This window comes from Danio rerio, chromosome 3 (assembly GCF_049306965.1).
Source record: "Danio rerio strain Tuebingen ecotype United States chromosome 3, GRCz12tu, whole genome shotgun sequence".
NCBI classification, from domain to species: Eukaryota; Metazoa; Chordata; class Actinopteri; order Cypriniformes; family Danionidae; genus Danio; species Danio rerio.
The window spans coordinates 21,536,727-21,551,781 of record NC_133178.1 but is presented as its reverse complement, the minus strand read 5'-3'; the positions used below and the strand labels follow the sequence as shown (position 1 = coordinate 21,551,781).

General features: G+C 36.8%; 1 protein-coding gene across 11 annotated transcripts in view; it reads right to left on the bottom strand.

Annotated features, from left to right (window-relative positions):
- tanc2a (tetratricopeptide repeat, ankyrin repeat and coiled-coil containing 2a) overlaps positions 1-15,055 on the bottom strand; it is a 248,094-nt gene that overhangs the window by 9,455 nt on the left and 223,584 nt on the right. For 6 of the 11 annotated variants that reach the window (XM_073944348.1, XM_073944349.1, XM_073944350.1 and 3 more), the window contains 11 exons: positions 14,927-15,035; positions 14,640-14,762; positions 13,504-13,740; positions 13,231-13,416; positions 11,234-11,327; positions 11,015-11,148; positions 10,804-10,927; positions 8,895-9,070; positions 8,671-8,803; positions 2,736-2,827; positions 461-607 (listed from right to left, as the gene is read on the bottom strand). In XM_073944348.1, coding sequence (XP_073800449.1) covers positions 461-607; positions 2,736-2,827; positions 8,671-8,803; positions 8,895-9,070; positions 10,804-10,927; positions 11,015-11,148; positions 11,234-11,327; positions 13,231-13,416; positions 13,504-13,740; positions 14,640-14,762; positions 14,927-15,035 — 1,555 coding nt within the window. Of the gene's footprint in view, positions 1-460; positions 608-2,735; positions 2,828-6,099; positions 6,130-8,670; positions 8,804-8,894; positions 9,071-10,803; positions 10,928-11,014; positions 11,149-11,233; positions 11,328-13,230; positions 13,417-13,503; positions 13,741-14,639; positions 14,763-14,926; positions 15,036-15,055 lie in introns of all 11 variants that reach the window. The other 5 variants (XM_021473490.3, XM_021473492.3, XM_021473495.3 and 2 more) reach the window with 1 other exon arrangement.

The following is a 15,055-nucleotide window of genomic DNA, read 5'->3' as shown; positions in this document are numbered from 1 at the left end:
TAAAACAATAAAGTTGTCAAATAAACACAAAAGAATTGTGTTGTTTCAACTGAATTTCAGTAAGTAGTTTGAACGAGCAGCAAATATGATTTTTGAGTGCGTTTACCATGAATGAGATATACCGTAATTACTGCCTCACATTAAATATTCTATGCTAACAAATTATTAAATGGACAATATTCAAAAAGACATTTGAAAAATGAACATTGAATTGAACATTTTAATGTTCTTAAATTATCAATGGAGGCAGGGATAAATTGCCTTATACCATATTCTCAGATACCAAGTAGATAAAAACAAACATCCGCCTACAGTAAAAACTAAAATCTAATGCCAGGAATGACTAAAAGTGCTCAAATTTGAATAATGTTGTTAATCTTAGTGCTTGTTTGTAATGTCACTGTAAGGGAAGATAGACAGGAGGAGGAGAGTTTTAAATAACAGTGCGCTATAGACTCACGTTCATTTTCCTCCGGCAGCGGGACAGGTTGAGCAGCAGGGACACTTTGAGCTCACGGAAGGTCTTCAGATCCTCGGTGAAACCTTCTCGAGGAAACTTCTTCAGGGCGTACTGGTACCTCTGAGCAGCTTCTTTCACCTTTCCTTTCTGTGTCAGCAACACAATTTTACCTTTCAATCGATTTGTACAATATGTGAAGCACTGATGATTTTATGTCAAAAATACATTGCATGGGTCAAAAATATAAAGATTTTTCTTTCATGCCAATTAAACATTAATTAACAGTTGGATGTGACAAAACTTTCTTCAGTAAAATAAAAATAAAACTAAAGTCATTGCATTTTTGAACAACAATGGGGTTCTCAAGGTGAATGCGTACCTTAGCTTTAAGGGTCAAACAACAACAAAAATAAGGTCAAGAATCTTGGTGTTATTCTGCAGTCAGATCTGAGTTTCAGTAGTCATGTCAAAGCAGTAACTAAATTAGCATACTATCATCTCAAAAACATTGCAAGAATTAGACGCTTTGTTTCCAGTGAGGACTTAAAGAAACTTGTTCATGGTTCTATCAGCAGCAGGGTAGATTACTGTAATGGACTCCTCACTGGCCTTCCTAAAAAGACAGTCAGGCAGCTCATCCAGAACACTGCTACCAGGATTCTGACCAGAAGCAGAAAATCAGAGCACATCACACCTGTCCTCAAGTCTTTACACTGGCTGCCAGTTACATTCAGAATAGATTTTAAAGTATTATTACTAGTCTATAAGTCCCTAAATGGCCTAGGACCTCAATACATTACAGATATGCTCACTGAATACAAACATAACAGCTCACTAAGATCTTTAAGATCATATAAACTAGAAATTCCAAGAGATCAGTCAAAGCAGGGTAAATCTGTCTTCAGCTACTACACCATCTGCTGCTGGAATCAGCTTCCAGAGATGATCAGATCTGCTCCACCATTAGGCACGTTCAAATCAAGACTGAAAACACATCTGTTTAGCTGTGCCTTTACTGAATGAGCACTGTGCTGCGTCCAACAGATCGCACTATTATGTCTTTCTTTTATTTTCATTCCTTTAAAACCCATTTAACACATTTTAATCTGTTATAATCATTTTTAAGTCTTTCAATCATTTTTATTTTCTTGTTTCTTATATTCTTGTTTGTGTAAAGCACTTTGAATTACCATTGTGTATGAAATGTGCTATATAAATAAACTTGCCTTGCCCAAAACCATTATAATATTATGTAAACATAATATTCCATGAAGTAGTTTAATATTTCCTTTTGTAAACATATTATAGCTCATTTTTATTATTATCCTGCATTGCTAAGCACTTCATATAGACAACTTTCAATACAATTTTCTCAGTATTTAGATTTTTTGAACACTCAAAATTCCAGATTTTCAATAATTGTATCACAGCCAAATTTTGTCCTATCCTAACAAATCATACATCAATGGAGAGATTATTTATTCAACTTTAAGATGATTTACAAAGTTTATTTCCCAAAAATGGAAAATTAAGTACCCTCATGAATGTTTTTTCACATATGGTATGTTTAAAGGGGGATCTATTATGCAAGAATCACTTTTATAAGGGGTTGTGTGGCAACAGCGTGCAAATATAGCCACTCTCTAATAGTAAAAAACAATTAATTCAGTTTTTTTATAATCATACTCCCTAAAACAGGCTGCAGAAACAATTTAAATCACATTCTCCCTTTGTAAGTGTTATCAGAGGAGGAAAGTCCCACCCATTAGTGACGATCTCTCCCTCATTAGCATAGACAGCTCTGAGTGAGAAGCAGCTTTCCACCAGAGTTTTCACCAGCTAAAAATAATGTCAGTGACTAAAAGACAATATAAATGTGGAACTAGGATGCACAAATGAACAGATGATCCACTTCTAAAGACATTCAGAGAGACAACATTAGTTCAGTTTTGGATCTGCCACTATGCTAACGAATATGCAAATGTAGTTCCGCCCTCTTTTGAAAGGGCACAATCTCATTTGAATTTAACGCAATAGCCATCAAAACAGCACAATCAGTATCAAAGCCTAAAAGCCTAGGTATAAACAATTATCTGTATGGTATTTTGAGCTGAAACTTCACATCCACACTCATGGGACATCAGAGACCTTTTTTACATCTTGTAAAAAGGGGCATAATGGGTCTCCTTTAATAATAAAAAAAAAATGCAGTATTGTCATAATTAGTGTACACTTACGTTAACATTTTTCTGACTCTACATAAAAAGCCACTCACCTTGTAGAATCCATCTCCTTCCTCTATGAGTTTGCTGAGCAGAACAATCATAATATCAGGTTTGGATGTGGCCATTGCCCATGTTGCAGGACCTACAGTAAGAGCAGAAAAGAAGCAAAGCAAAGGGTCAACACACAGACGGATAGGGCACAAAGTAACTGCCTAATCTCTGAAGGACACAAAGAAACGAGCAGGCTGCCAGGATATCTTGCTTGAAAGGAGCCAATGTCTACAAACAACTTCTGGATATCACAAAGCCACGGCAACAGATACACATACACACACACACACACACACACACACACACACACACACACAGACGCACACAAAGAAATAAAACAGAAAACACATCATGAGCAGCTCGGCTGTTTATACCTTGCTGAAATTGAAATCTGTTTATATAAAAACAGTTCAAGACAAGAGTTAGTGAACTTGCAGTCTTCACGTTTGAGCTCTGGGTGGTCATGTGGTTCTACTGGTTTGGACTGAATGTACGTTAGAGGGATGGCGGGAATACAAGATTGATAGGGGTCTAGAGCTATAGACTTTGCTATGGGCAGCCAGTTGCAGTATGCAGGCAGGTGGAGATTTAGTGCAATTCATGCAAGGTGCAGTTGAGGACCTGCTTATGAACACAGGATCAGTTACCAAACTGACGAAAAAACCAAACCGAGAGCAACACTGGGGAAAAAGGTGCTGTTCACACAGAATGTATTCTTGCATTGGAATATATACACACTATAGACACCATATCTTTTATTTTATACACCATACATCTTGATGGCTGTAGACTTCCTGGAGGGGCCGCAGCTCTGCACAGTTTAGTTTTAGCCCTAGTTAAATGCACCAGAACAAACTAATTGAGTCCTTCAGGTTTGTTTGAAAACTACAGGTACAGTGCTCAGCATATACCCAGTTTGAAAATGAATATTTTTCTCCATTTCTCAGCAAATTTGGGTAATGTATATCAGTGCATTTAAATAAAACAGATGTATTAAACAGATGCATTTATTCAAATAATATTTTAGTCACAGAAAATCTTTAGAAATGGAAAGATAATACATTTAAATTCCTTCAAAATATTGCAAAAATTATTACAATAATTACAAACTACAACATTTCAACAAAACTGAAAATATTTGTTTCTGTTTCTCTTGATTTTTGCTACCATTATTATAAGTTATTTCACTATATTAGCTCCAGATTCAGCTTTAGCACTGACTAAACTAATGTATATGCTCAAGTATAATATTGTAAAGGGGGGGGGGGGGACTCTATAGGAACTGGCTTTGACACCTGTGCTGTAGCATAGGCCTCATACAAAACAACTGAATTTCTTCTGCTTGTGAATTTGAATGTAATATTGTGCTTATTATTATTTACTTAGTGAGAAAAGTGCTAAGTACATTTTAACGGAATTAAAAAAAAAAAAACAAAAAAAAAAACAGCTTTCTTAAATAGATTGTGGGATAGTTCACAAACACACAAAAAAATAATAATGTGGGTGTTCGGCATCTTGAAATGTTAAACTAATGGCAGATGCAGCTGCACCCAAATACTGAAAAATGTCACATTCTGCACTTTTCAAAAGCAAAAACAACTCACAAAATGTAGGTCTCTCAAGACAACTTTTAAAATTCCATTAACTTGACAATGAATAAACTTAAAACAATGCTAATGGCCCAAGATGCTGAAAAAACGTCAAAAAGCACAGCAACACTGACAGGCATCAATGTTGCTAAAAAATGAGGCATTAATATGAGGCTCCCAAAAATATCCAAAAAGCACCACAAACACTGAAAGGTGTGCACCGCAACATCTCAAGATGAGTGTTTAACTTATTTTTAATATAGCAACTAATTAATATAGCAATTAAAATCCAACTATTGCAACACAATCGCATTAGAAAAGCACAATGTAATAGAACAAAATGTGAATCTTAAAATGATATCTGAAACTATTTGAACTTCACATAGCATTTAAAGGGTTAGTTCACCCTAAAATTCTGTTAATCTGTTATCAAAGAGCCCCTATTATGTATTATAAAACGTCTTTCACACACACGAGGTTATTATTAGCAAAAAATATAAATGTTATGAATGTAAACATTAGGTGAGCAGGGTACATTGTAACCCTGTGTCCTAACAATGTGCTACGTGTTGAGATATGCAGTGACAAGCAATTTGGCTGTTTGCACCGGACAAAACACAACAGAAATTTAAATACAGCCATTCAGAAGCACAGAATAGTGCGCTTACTGCACTCCAACGAAATGGTAATGTTTATAATCTAATAGCCTACATAATAAACCTCTTTAACATTGTTAAATGTACATGATGAATCACTGATATGTGTTTGTTTGCACTGAGTCACCATTCTAAAGTTCAATTTCAATTTTTTATTTTATTTTTAAGATCTGAGGTAAACTGTCTGTTACTGCTTTCAGTAGTATGGCAATAAATGTAGCTTGAAATGGCATTCAAACTCACATCGTTAGCATTTAACACCGAATAAAGCACATGAGGTGTACCTAAAGGTGATTACTGCAGTTTATCCTGTTTTACCATTTCCAAATATCACCATTTCTAAAATAACAATTTAAGGTGTTGGGTAGAACAAAAACTCCTTTTAAATATGGAAAATATTCCTTCTATCATGTGCCATTGGTTTCATATAGAACACAACCAAAATCAGCCTTTAGGCTCGATAGTCAGGCTCGCCTTTGTTTTGATTTAGGAATGCAATACCTAGTTCAACCACAGGGTGTCAAACTTACATACTGCACCTTTAACAACTAAAAGTTTGAGTAAACAAACCCTTTAAAAATGCAATACAAACGGTGCTAGATGCTGATAAAACAGCCACTCTTGAAAAAATTTTGAACTCTCTTTTACCTGACACAGCATATTAAAAATGCAACACTCACGGTACACCTTCAAAAAACATCAGGTCACTGCAATGGTGCCTAATGCACGTTCACCAAGAGAAATAGTAAAAAACAGTGCAAGAATATATTCTGTGTGAACACCCACCAAAACATTCTGCAGCATCATGCACAATTTCAACACCGGTCATCCTACATGCAGCCATGCAAGCGAAAAAAAGCAGACATAATTAACCAAATGAGTCAATTTTTCACCATCAGAATTATGCAGCAGTCCATAACAACACAAATTCCACCCATGTTTATAGCTCACAGCATCTCATCATTTTTGCCTAGTCAGTAATAGCAATAAACTGCGTTCACATTCAGGCACCCAAAACACACTATCAGACCCGACCAATGGAGAAAGGACCACACAGGTAACGAATGAAGGGACACAGTCAAAAAATGGCAAATGGCCCGCACAAAGCTTTGTTTTACCTCGGGCACGAGTAGGGAGTGTCTGACATCCTGGTTACGACAGGGGTCACGAGTGAAAGGGTGACAGGTTATTGGGAAGGGCATCCGTATCGGACAGGTAAGCAAAGGTTTATGAAAACAAGATACGGGGAGAGCGAGACAGAGTCAGAGGCGAGGGAAGAGAAACAGAGAGAGATTGATGGTGGTTAGGGGTGAAAGGAAGAAGGAAGATCAGCCGTGAGAAGCCGTGGCAAGCAGCAACATTAGCAAAAAAGCAACAAGACCGTCCTGATCAGCTGCAGATCAGTGGAGTCCAGTCAAGAACACATGAGTAGAGGGTTAGAGCAGGATGACTGAGGTCACAGGGAGGGTTATGAAAGAAAAACAGCTAAAGGTGAAGCTCATTTCAGGTGACACATAATCCATGCCTGTACTGCTTATGTTTCTAATGGAGTTTTCAAGGAGTATCCTTAGACTTTTTTAATGCTGCATTCCATTCAAACGTAGATCTAAATAATGAAATACTCTTCTTTTTAGCTTTGTACTCATCCAATTAATTCTGGAAAAACGTTTTGTTCAGCTTGACTGTTTTAAACACTGATCGTAATGCAGAGTTCAGACTGCACGATTTTCAAAGTAGTCACGTCATGGATGTTTTCACACCGCATGACTATCTGGGCTAGCGTTTTGTCGCTTCTTTGTTTCACTGCAAGATGGATCGGCGACAGGGGTTTTCACACTGTATGACTTTACAATAGGAAGAATTGCCGACAACTTTGTCCAAACTTCGTCTCACAACCAAACACAAGCAAGAAGTGACATGGAAACAACGCGAGGTCACATATATCTTTTGGCAATAACTGCATAATGAGAAAGCATTAAATGGGGTGGAAAATGTACACAGTTGCACACCTGACCTTTGAAAGAAACTAGCAATTTATCCTCAACCTATTTCCTTTTGAATGCGGTTGTGGTATTGCTCAGATGACACGCAAACAGACACATGTGCTCCTGCCAAATTTACACTAGATTTTCCTCCATTTCTTGGGTCCAAATAAACTAAAAATGAGCGCTTTTATCTTCTCCCCAACCTCTAGAAGGCCTGCAGATACCCGCACTAGTAAATGCTGCTCTTTTGTTGGCTGTTGGTGATCGCCAATGTTATTTTCAGAACACCTTTCATTCAGCATGATTTGATCGCTGACAGCTCCAGATATTTAGCATACCAAATACTCAATACAAATGACTCATCAGCGATTCTCATAGATCGTGACTTTGATAATTCACACTGTGTGATTGTCACTCGCGTACACGAGCACCGATTTGCCTGTGATTTCATGCATTTGTCAGCGATTTCTCAAAACCTGTTGGCGAGTCAAAATCAGGGCTAAAATCATGCAGTCTGAACTCGGCATAAGACACATTATCTAATCCAAAACACAGAAATAAGCTCTGAAACATAAGAAATTATTTTTCGTAAATATTGGAAAAATTATTTATTTGCGGAAATATTTTTATATATATATTCAAAAATTTGTTCATTTAAATAGAAAATTTGTAATAGTATGATTTGTAATAGTATGTCATAATATTACTGTTTTGACTTCATTTTATGTTAATATTCAAACAATAATTACAAAAATATATATTTTATATATAAAAATTTTAACCCAAAATTTATAGAATACTGATAAAAAAGAATCATAGTTTATAATAATAATAATAATAATAATAATGACAACAACAACAACAACAACAACACTACTTAAACCTATTCTCTGCTTTCATCCAAGCTCCAAATTTATGTAAATATATATATATATATATATATATATATATATATATATATATATATATATATATATATATATATATATATATATATATAAATGAGTTTAAAGTGGCACTTTATTGCATTTTTTTCAAGTAGGGTAAGCTAGTGAATCCAGCTATCCGAGTGTAATGAATTACAGGGTCCCACTTTATATTAAGTGACCTTAACTAATATGTACTTACACAGGAATTAATAGTTTGTTACAATGTACTTATTGTGTAAATACATGTATTTATTGTGTACTTATGCTTGAAAAAATACCTGTATGTAATTACATCTGTAACTAACTTCTGTAATTACATTTGTAAATACACTGCTGACCATTCTCTACACCTTAACCCACCCTTAAACCTACCCATACCACCAAACCTGTCCATAATCCAACCCCTATCCCAACTCAAAAGCACCACAACTGTTCTCAAATACATTATGAACACAGTAAGTACATTGTATTTATTTTTTGATGCAACTACATAGTAGTTAAGGACACTTAATATAAAGTGGGACCAATTACAGCACTACAAGTCTAATATGGTAAATACCTTATTAAAAAAAAAATAATAATAATATATATATATATTTCTTAACAAGTAAACAAACAGTGAATTTTTGTGTACAAACATTCTGGTGATTCTGACTTTTGGGTTGAATGGAACACAGCATTACAACCCTAGCTCAGCAAATACCCAAACATGTAAGCCGATAATGGTTTAGCATTAACAATTTCAGTAAGAAGGCCCGTTTCCATTTAAGCCTACCTATTTTTGCACCCTTCTTGAGCAGTGCCACCACCACTGACGTGTTCCTGCATCCAACCGCTCGATCCAGTGGACGCATGCCGCTGTAATCCACATGCTCAATCATCGCACCGTGATCCACCAGAAACTGCACCTGGAACCATATTAGACAGCCCATTTTTAGGTGAACACACTTTTAAATTGAGAACATCCACTCTATGATGGTCGACTAGAACAAAACCAACCACTTCAGAGTCTCCGTAAAATGCAGCAAGATCCAGTGGAGTGCGGCCGCTCTTGTCTGCATGGGCTGTTGCTGCACCTCTCTCCACCAGAGCACGAACCAACGGGAGGTGTCCTTTAAGACAGGCCCAGCTCAGCGCTGTCAGACCCTCTTTGTCCATTAGAGACAATGACGCACCTGAGGAAGAAGTTGCAAAGAAGTCAGAAAGTCAGAGAAGTTTTGTTATTATTATGCTTTTTCTGATATTACTTTCACCTAGTGTGCACTATAACGGTTTTCTAGAATGTTAAATTTTTTTGTTGCTACAATTAATTATGTAATTGGAGCATAATTATTGCTAACATTAATGCTACTAAAATATATTATTAATTACTTCTCTCTTCATACAATTTATTAAGTTAAATGAAATACTGCAATGTTTAAGGAAGGAGTTCCTTTTATTTTTGCCATAGTTCAAACGAAACATCTCATATATCTGTATTAATAAAAAAAAATGACGCACAGGCTGTACAGTAGTTTTTCTGACAAATTGTTTCAACGGAAATTCGACATGCTACTCTGAGAGATTATAAGAACTGGCAGGGATCATATACTTTTACATTTAGCTGGACATATTATGGACATAATATTTACTGACTATATCAGTCTGGTATAACCTTTCGTTGAACAAAGCTTCTTATGTGCACTTTTTTTTTTTTGCTGCTGCCATCCTCACTTGTGTGTCACACACCTTAAAATTTCCCTACAGTTTTAACAAGTGGTACTCACTGCAGAGGCACATTGACAGAGCTGAACTCCAGCAAGGGGGAGCATGAGCTCCAGCTCTTCTTCCACAAGTGATGTCACTGGGGTATGGGTTTGGGGCGGGGTAGTTGTACGCATTAAAACAGCTTGTAGGAGGAAGAGCTGAAGCACAGGCTGCCCCTCATTAAAAGTGAGCTCCACCCAAGTAGGTTTGCAGCGAGCATCCTCTCGGTTTTGGCGCTGCTTGTATTTGAACACAGCTACAGCCTCGTACCCTCCGGCCATGCTAAATGTACACCCCTGACTGTTTGTAAATAATTTTCTGCAATGTTTTAAAGATCAGAGTGCAGATAAATGGAGATACTGTCTCCCCTCTCAAAAAACAAAATGAGTTTGTTTATTATTGTGAGTAGCTTCTTTCACACATACAATCTTTTCCGGAAAATTACCGTTAAATTGACAGATTAATTACCCTAGTTTCTGCAATTTTCCTCAATGAGAAGTATGACGATGATATTGATGGTATGATAATGTACAAGATGTGGAAACATATAAAACTATCAACAAAAATCCTGGCCCCTTCATGTTTACCAATTCTAGCAAAACCCTTGATGATGTTTTTCTGAAATAATTCCAAATGTCATTGCTTGTGCAAACAGCCAATGTTTGATAATGTTTGAATTTATCAATAAAGTTGTTTTGGTAATTTAACAGCCATTCACCAGGATTGTGAAACGGGCCAGTATTGTGAAACGGACTAATGAAGACTTTTTGTGTGGCAAAAGCAAATCCAAACTGTTTGTTATAACAGTTTGGATTATTCAGCTACTTTATTTGGTGTATTATTTGCGAACTTGGGCTCAATATGTTATCATAAAACTGACATCATTAATACTGCTCATATCACCGTGTTCACAAGTGCTGAGTAAGCCTCAAGAGCTGGAATTCAGATATGAATTTGATAGAATTTTGAAACATGCTAAATAAGTGGCAGACAAATCCCAAAAGGCTAGGCCATCAGACCAATCAGAGCAGAGAAGTGTTTTGTTGTCCTCAGGTGGATGTAAATCTTTCTCAGGAGACCTCCAAAAGCATACTTAGGAACCTGAAAATAGCATAACAGATAGTGCAGCAGTAAATTTAGTGCGTGAGCAGACCAGCGGTACCTTGAGCCAGCAGGAACTCTGCAGTACCCAAATGTCCTTCAGAAGCAGCCATCATTAGAGGTGTTCGCCCTTGTTTATCAGCCATGTTGACATCAGCGCCATGATTTAGCAGCAGGTCCACTATCTGCAAACGCAATTCCAACATCTCAGACTGAAACATTTGCAAAATGCAAATCTTCAAAGTGAAAATGCAGCAGTAGGAGGAGCCGACCTGCCAGTGTCCCTGCCGAACAGCGCTGAAGAGCGGCACGATGCCCCTGCGGTTGGGCTGAGCCACAGCGGCCCCCTGCTCCAGTAGAAGACGACAAACATCCAGCTTTCCCCGACCCGCTGCAGCTGTCAGAGCTGACATACAGATAGACATAGTCTCCTAAGTGAGTAATCTCTGCACTCACAGATTTAATGGAATATACAGTATGTAGTGTTGTACCTGTTTCACCCCACAATGTATCAAAGTTGTTTATTTGAGCTCGTTCCTCCTCTTCCTCATCTTTCTCAGGCAGGTCGAGTAGGTATGATACAATCTGTTAATGAATAAGAAAAGTGTTATTAGCAAGCTTTAAACAATTTGGGGATAGTTAAGTCGATCTGGTGAACCTGTGATTAGAAATAACTGGTTCAAAAGGATAATTTTGTGTAGACTAGAAATCACTTGGGACTGTATGGATTACAGCTAATAGCAGGGTGCCAATTATACATTGCCTATTTGATTATCAGCTTTAGTTTTTGTAATACAAATGCATGACTCAATGAACTTATTGAAGTTTTCAGTGTTTTTAGGTATAATGATTATATTTGGATTAATCTCTGATGGACTGTTTTAACACACACATGCAGTTCACAAAGATTACCTTTTATAACTGAAAGATTACTGTTATATAATGCCGAATTTTGCCGAACGGCGACAAGTTTGCATCCTTTCATCGATATGGATGATAGCATCTATTAAAAATAGACACTATAAGTCTAATTTGACTTTACCTTTAGCCTATTTGTAGATACAAACACTTATTTTACAAAAGTGTCTTTGTAGACTTGCAGTGTCTATCATTTGGCTGGATCTGTTGGTTTCATTAAAACGACTGAATATATTCTGACAATGGTATGAACTATCACAGGGGCAGTGAAATTTACATTTATATTACTCAAGCCTGGTTTATAATCTATGTGTCCACTAGTTCACTTGAGTGCGCACAGCGAATGTGATGTCATCGCTGTGTTTGCGGAGGTTCACTTTGGGTGCGCGTGACATGATTTCAGCTGGCGGGGCACATGATTTTTTTTTGAGACTCGTGCGAACAGTGCACACATCATCAGGTTTAATTTGAGTTAAATATGAACCATTTTGAAAAGATTTTGTCTGAAACATGTACGCCTATACAGACATCTTTATGATTCGTGATCATACAGATAACCAGATGATCAATAATTCTTGGCTAGAAATTACAACAGCAGTTTGGAAAAACCTGAGAGATAAGGTTGTTCAAGCCATACTAGGCCATAGCACAATTACAGAAATATGTTTTACCACCATTCATAGGTTTTACACTGATGTACACATTACAATTTTGAATTTAAAACAATTTAATAGTTACAAAATTAAAATGAAAGAACAAATCATTTATATTTGAACCTATCACTTTACAATAAACTGAAGCCTGCTTTTCTAGGTTTAACTGATAATGGTACGGAATGTTGGACCATTATTGCCTTTTTAGCATAAGTATGGGACAGAAACTAGCCAGAGCAGGCTAAATCTAAAAAAGTATCTGTATTTAAAAAAATCTTGAATAGTTATAAAAATCATTATAATTATTAAAATAATTAATAAAAATACTAAAAATTATTAGTCAAAAAATCTTGAATGATATTAATGATATGACGTAGTAAGGGAAACTTCCTACTTCTGAAGGTCAGTTTTTTTTGACCGCTCCCTGTCGTTTTAAAGAATAACAACAGCAAAAGCAGCAAGTATAAAAGCCTCGTTAGTTATGTGAGGTGCGCGCAGTCAGCAGAGGTTCATCATTATTTAAGATAAAGATACATGCAAACTATTTTCCACTATTCACTGGGCACTATTCATAAGGTTTCGACGTTTTGCACCAAGCATTAATTAAAAGGATCAAACCCCCACAAATCTGTACTTTACACTCTGGATAAAAGCCATATTTATAATGTTCAGTTTTAACGTACAGACTGATTGTTTCAATTCAAAAGACCTTTAAGTGTGTCCTAGAGCCAAAGTTATTCACTTAGACTTGTCTTTGTATGCTTTTTTTGACCTGATAACTGCTGACTTGCATTTTAAGAATCACCCGTTTTCCCAAAGCATTACCTAAATCTACTAAAGAAAAAAGGCACCTACATCTTGGATGGTCTGTTTACTAAGAACAGTTTTACATTATTGGATGAACTTTATTTACTCACCTCAGTATAGCCCATACTAGCTGCTGCAATGAGGGCCTGTTGTATTGCATGACTCTTGCTGAAGGATCCAACTTGTTGTCCGTCTGTATTCCACTCACACTGGACTAAATACTTCACCACCTCCAGATGACCTCGCAGAGCAGCGTGAACAAGTGCACATTGACCGTTTTTATCCAGATGATCCACCTGAACAGAAACACACAGAAGAGAGACAGAGATGAAGCCTCAGTGACTGATAACTATTATATCGTGTTCTTATTGGTTATCACTGACCTTGGCTTTCTTGCTGCAGAGAGCGGTGACGATGGACAGGTGACCCGCGGCGGCTGCGTAGCCAAGAGGAGTGAGTCCGCTCTCTGAAACACCATCTACATCGGCCCCAAACTCCAACAGCAGAGCTGCAGTCTCCAGGTAGCCCAGGTGAGCATGAACACACAGGATTGGTGCATTATTCAACACCTCTGTGCGGTAGTTCACATTAGCTCCACCCATAATCAGCAGACGAGACACCTGGAGGAAAAGAAAAGAGGGAGGAGCTAAAATAAAACCATTGCTGAGTCCGAAACTACTTCCTATCAACTATATCTGCTTGTTAAGTCATGACGTATACGTTCGGTAAAGTATGAAATACTGTTTCTGTGTCCAAGCCGCTACTCATTTGAATTAAGAAAATATTAATTTATGGCCATAGCGATTGTGATTTTCGAAAGTATTACATCGCTTTTTAAACGTTTATTATTACAATTCGTTGAGTCTCCCTTTAGAGTTTGATTAAGCACTTGGAAGCTGATTTGCATGACTTCACACTTAACAAGCAAACTATATAGTGCACTATATTAAGTGATGTTCAAATTCAGAGTCAACGACTTCCTCTCCTACATTCATTCACTATGTTTTACCTACAATGCACTCTGATTTCGATTGTAAATTCGATGTACACTCTTTAAAAAGTGTTTCACAAAATCCACTTCAAAGCAAAAGAAGAATGGTAAATTTCATTCAGGATTACCTCAGAAGTTAGCAAAATTAATAATCAACATGTTCATAGACAAGTTACATAGAAGGCTTTCATTTCTAATCTGATAGCCTCAAAACTACACCAAACGATGTGAGCTTGTGCTGTAATCAGGACTGGCATAGGTACATTGTGTTTCTCTACTGTTTATTTTAAAACCAAGCATATAATTTAAGATAGGAAAGTTTAAATCTGGCTAGTGCACTTCAACTTTATGTCTCATAATGTTTAGGAATTCTGTCTGCTCAAGCCCATTTGGGTCAAACACAAGACGCACATGTTGGTGTCTGAAGCAAATTACATTTATAAAAGATAAAGATTTAAATTTACATCTAATTTGCATTTTGAGGTTGCACAGAGATCCTTAAATAAAGTCTCATCTGGTTTTAAATACCTTGACATTAGGAGTGTAGAGGTTTCTCAATGAAGCCAAAGCTGTGGAGAGTCCTTCTGTACTGTAGGAAACCCACAACCCCTGCAGCACTGAGGAGGAAACCCCAACCTTCTTACTCAAGCCCTGCATTCAAGAGACAATGCAGTTAATAATTCAAAATAAACAAACAAACATGGCAATATATTTCCAGTAATATTTTTTGATAAACAGTTGTTTACTGCTGCACACAACTTGATACAAAGTTTAAGAAAGCTAAAAACAGGTAAAGGTTGTTTTGTTGATCTAACCTTAAAGATGTGAGCTTTGAGAATGTGGTGGCCAAGTTCAAGGGTCTGTTGTCGATTAAGCTTGCTGTCTTGCCGTGAAAACCAGAATGCAAGCAGTGTGTGGCCACTCCTAAAGAATCCAGGGGGAAA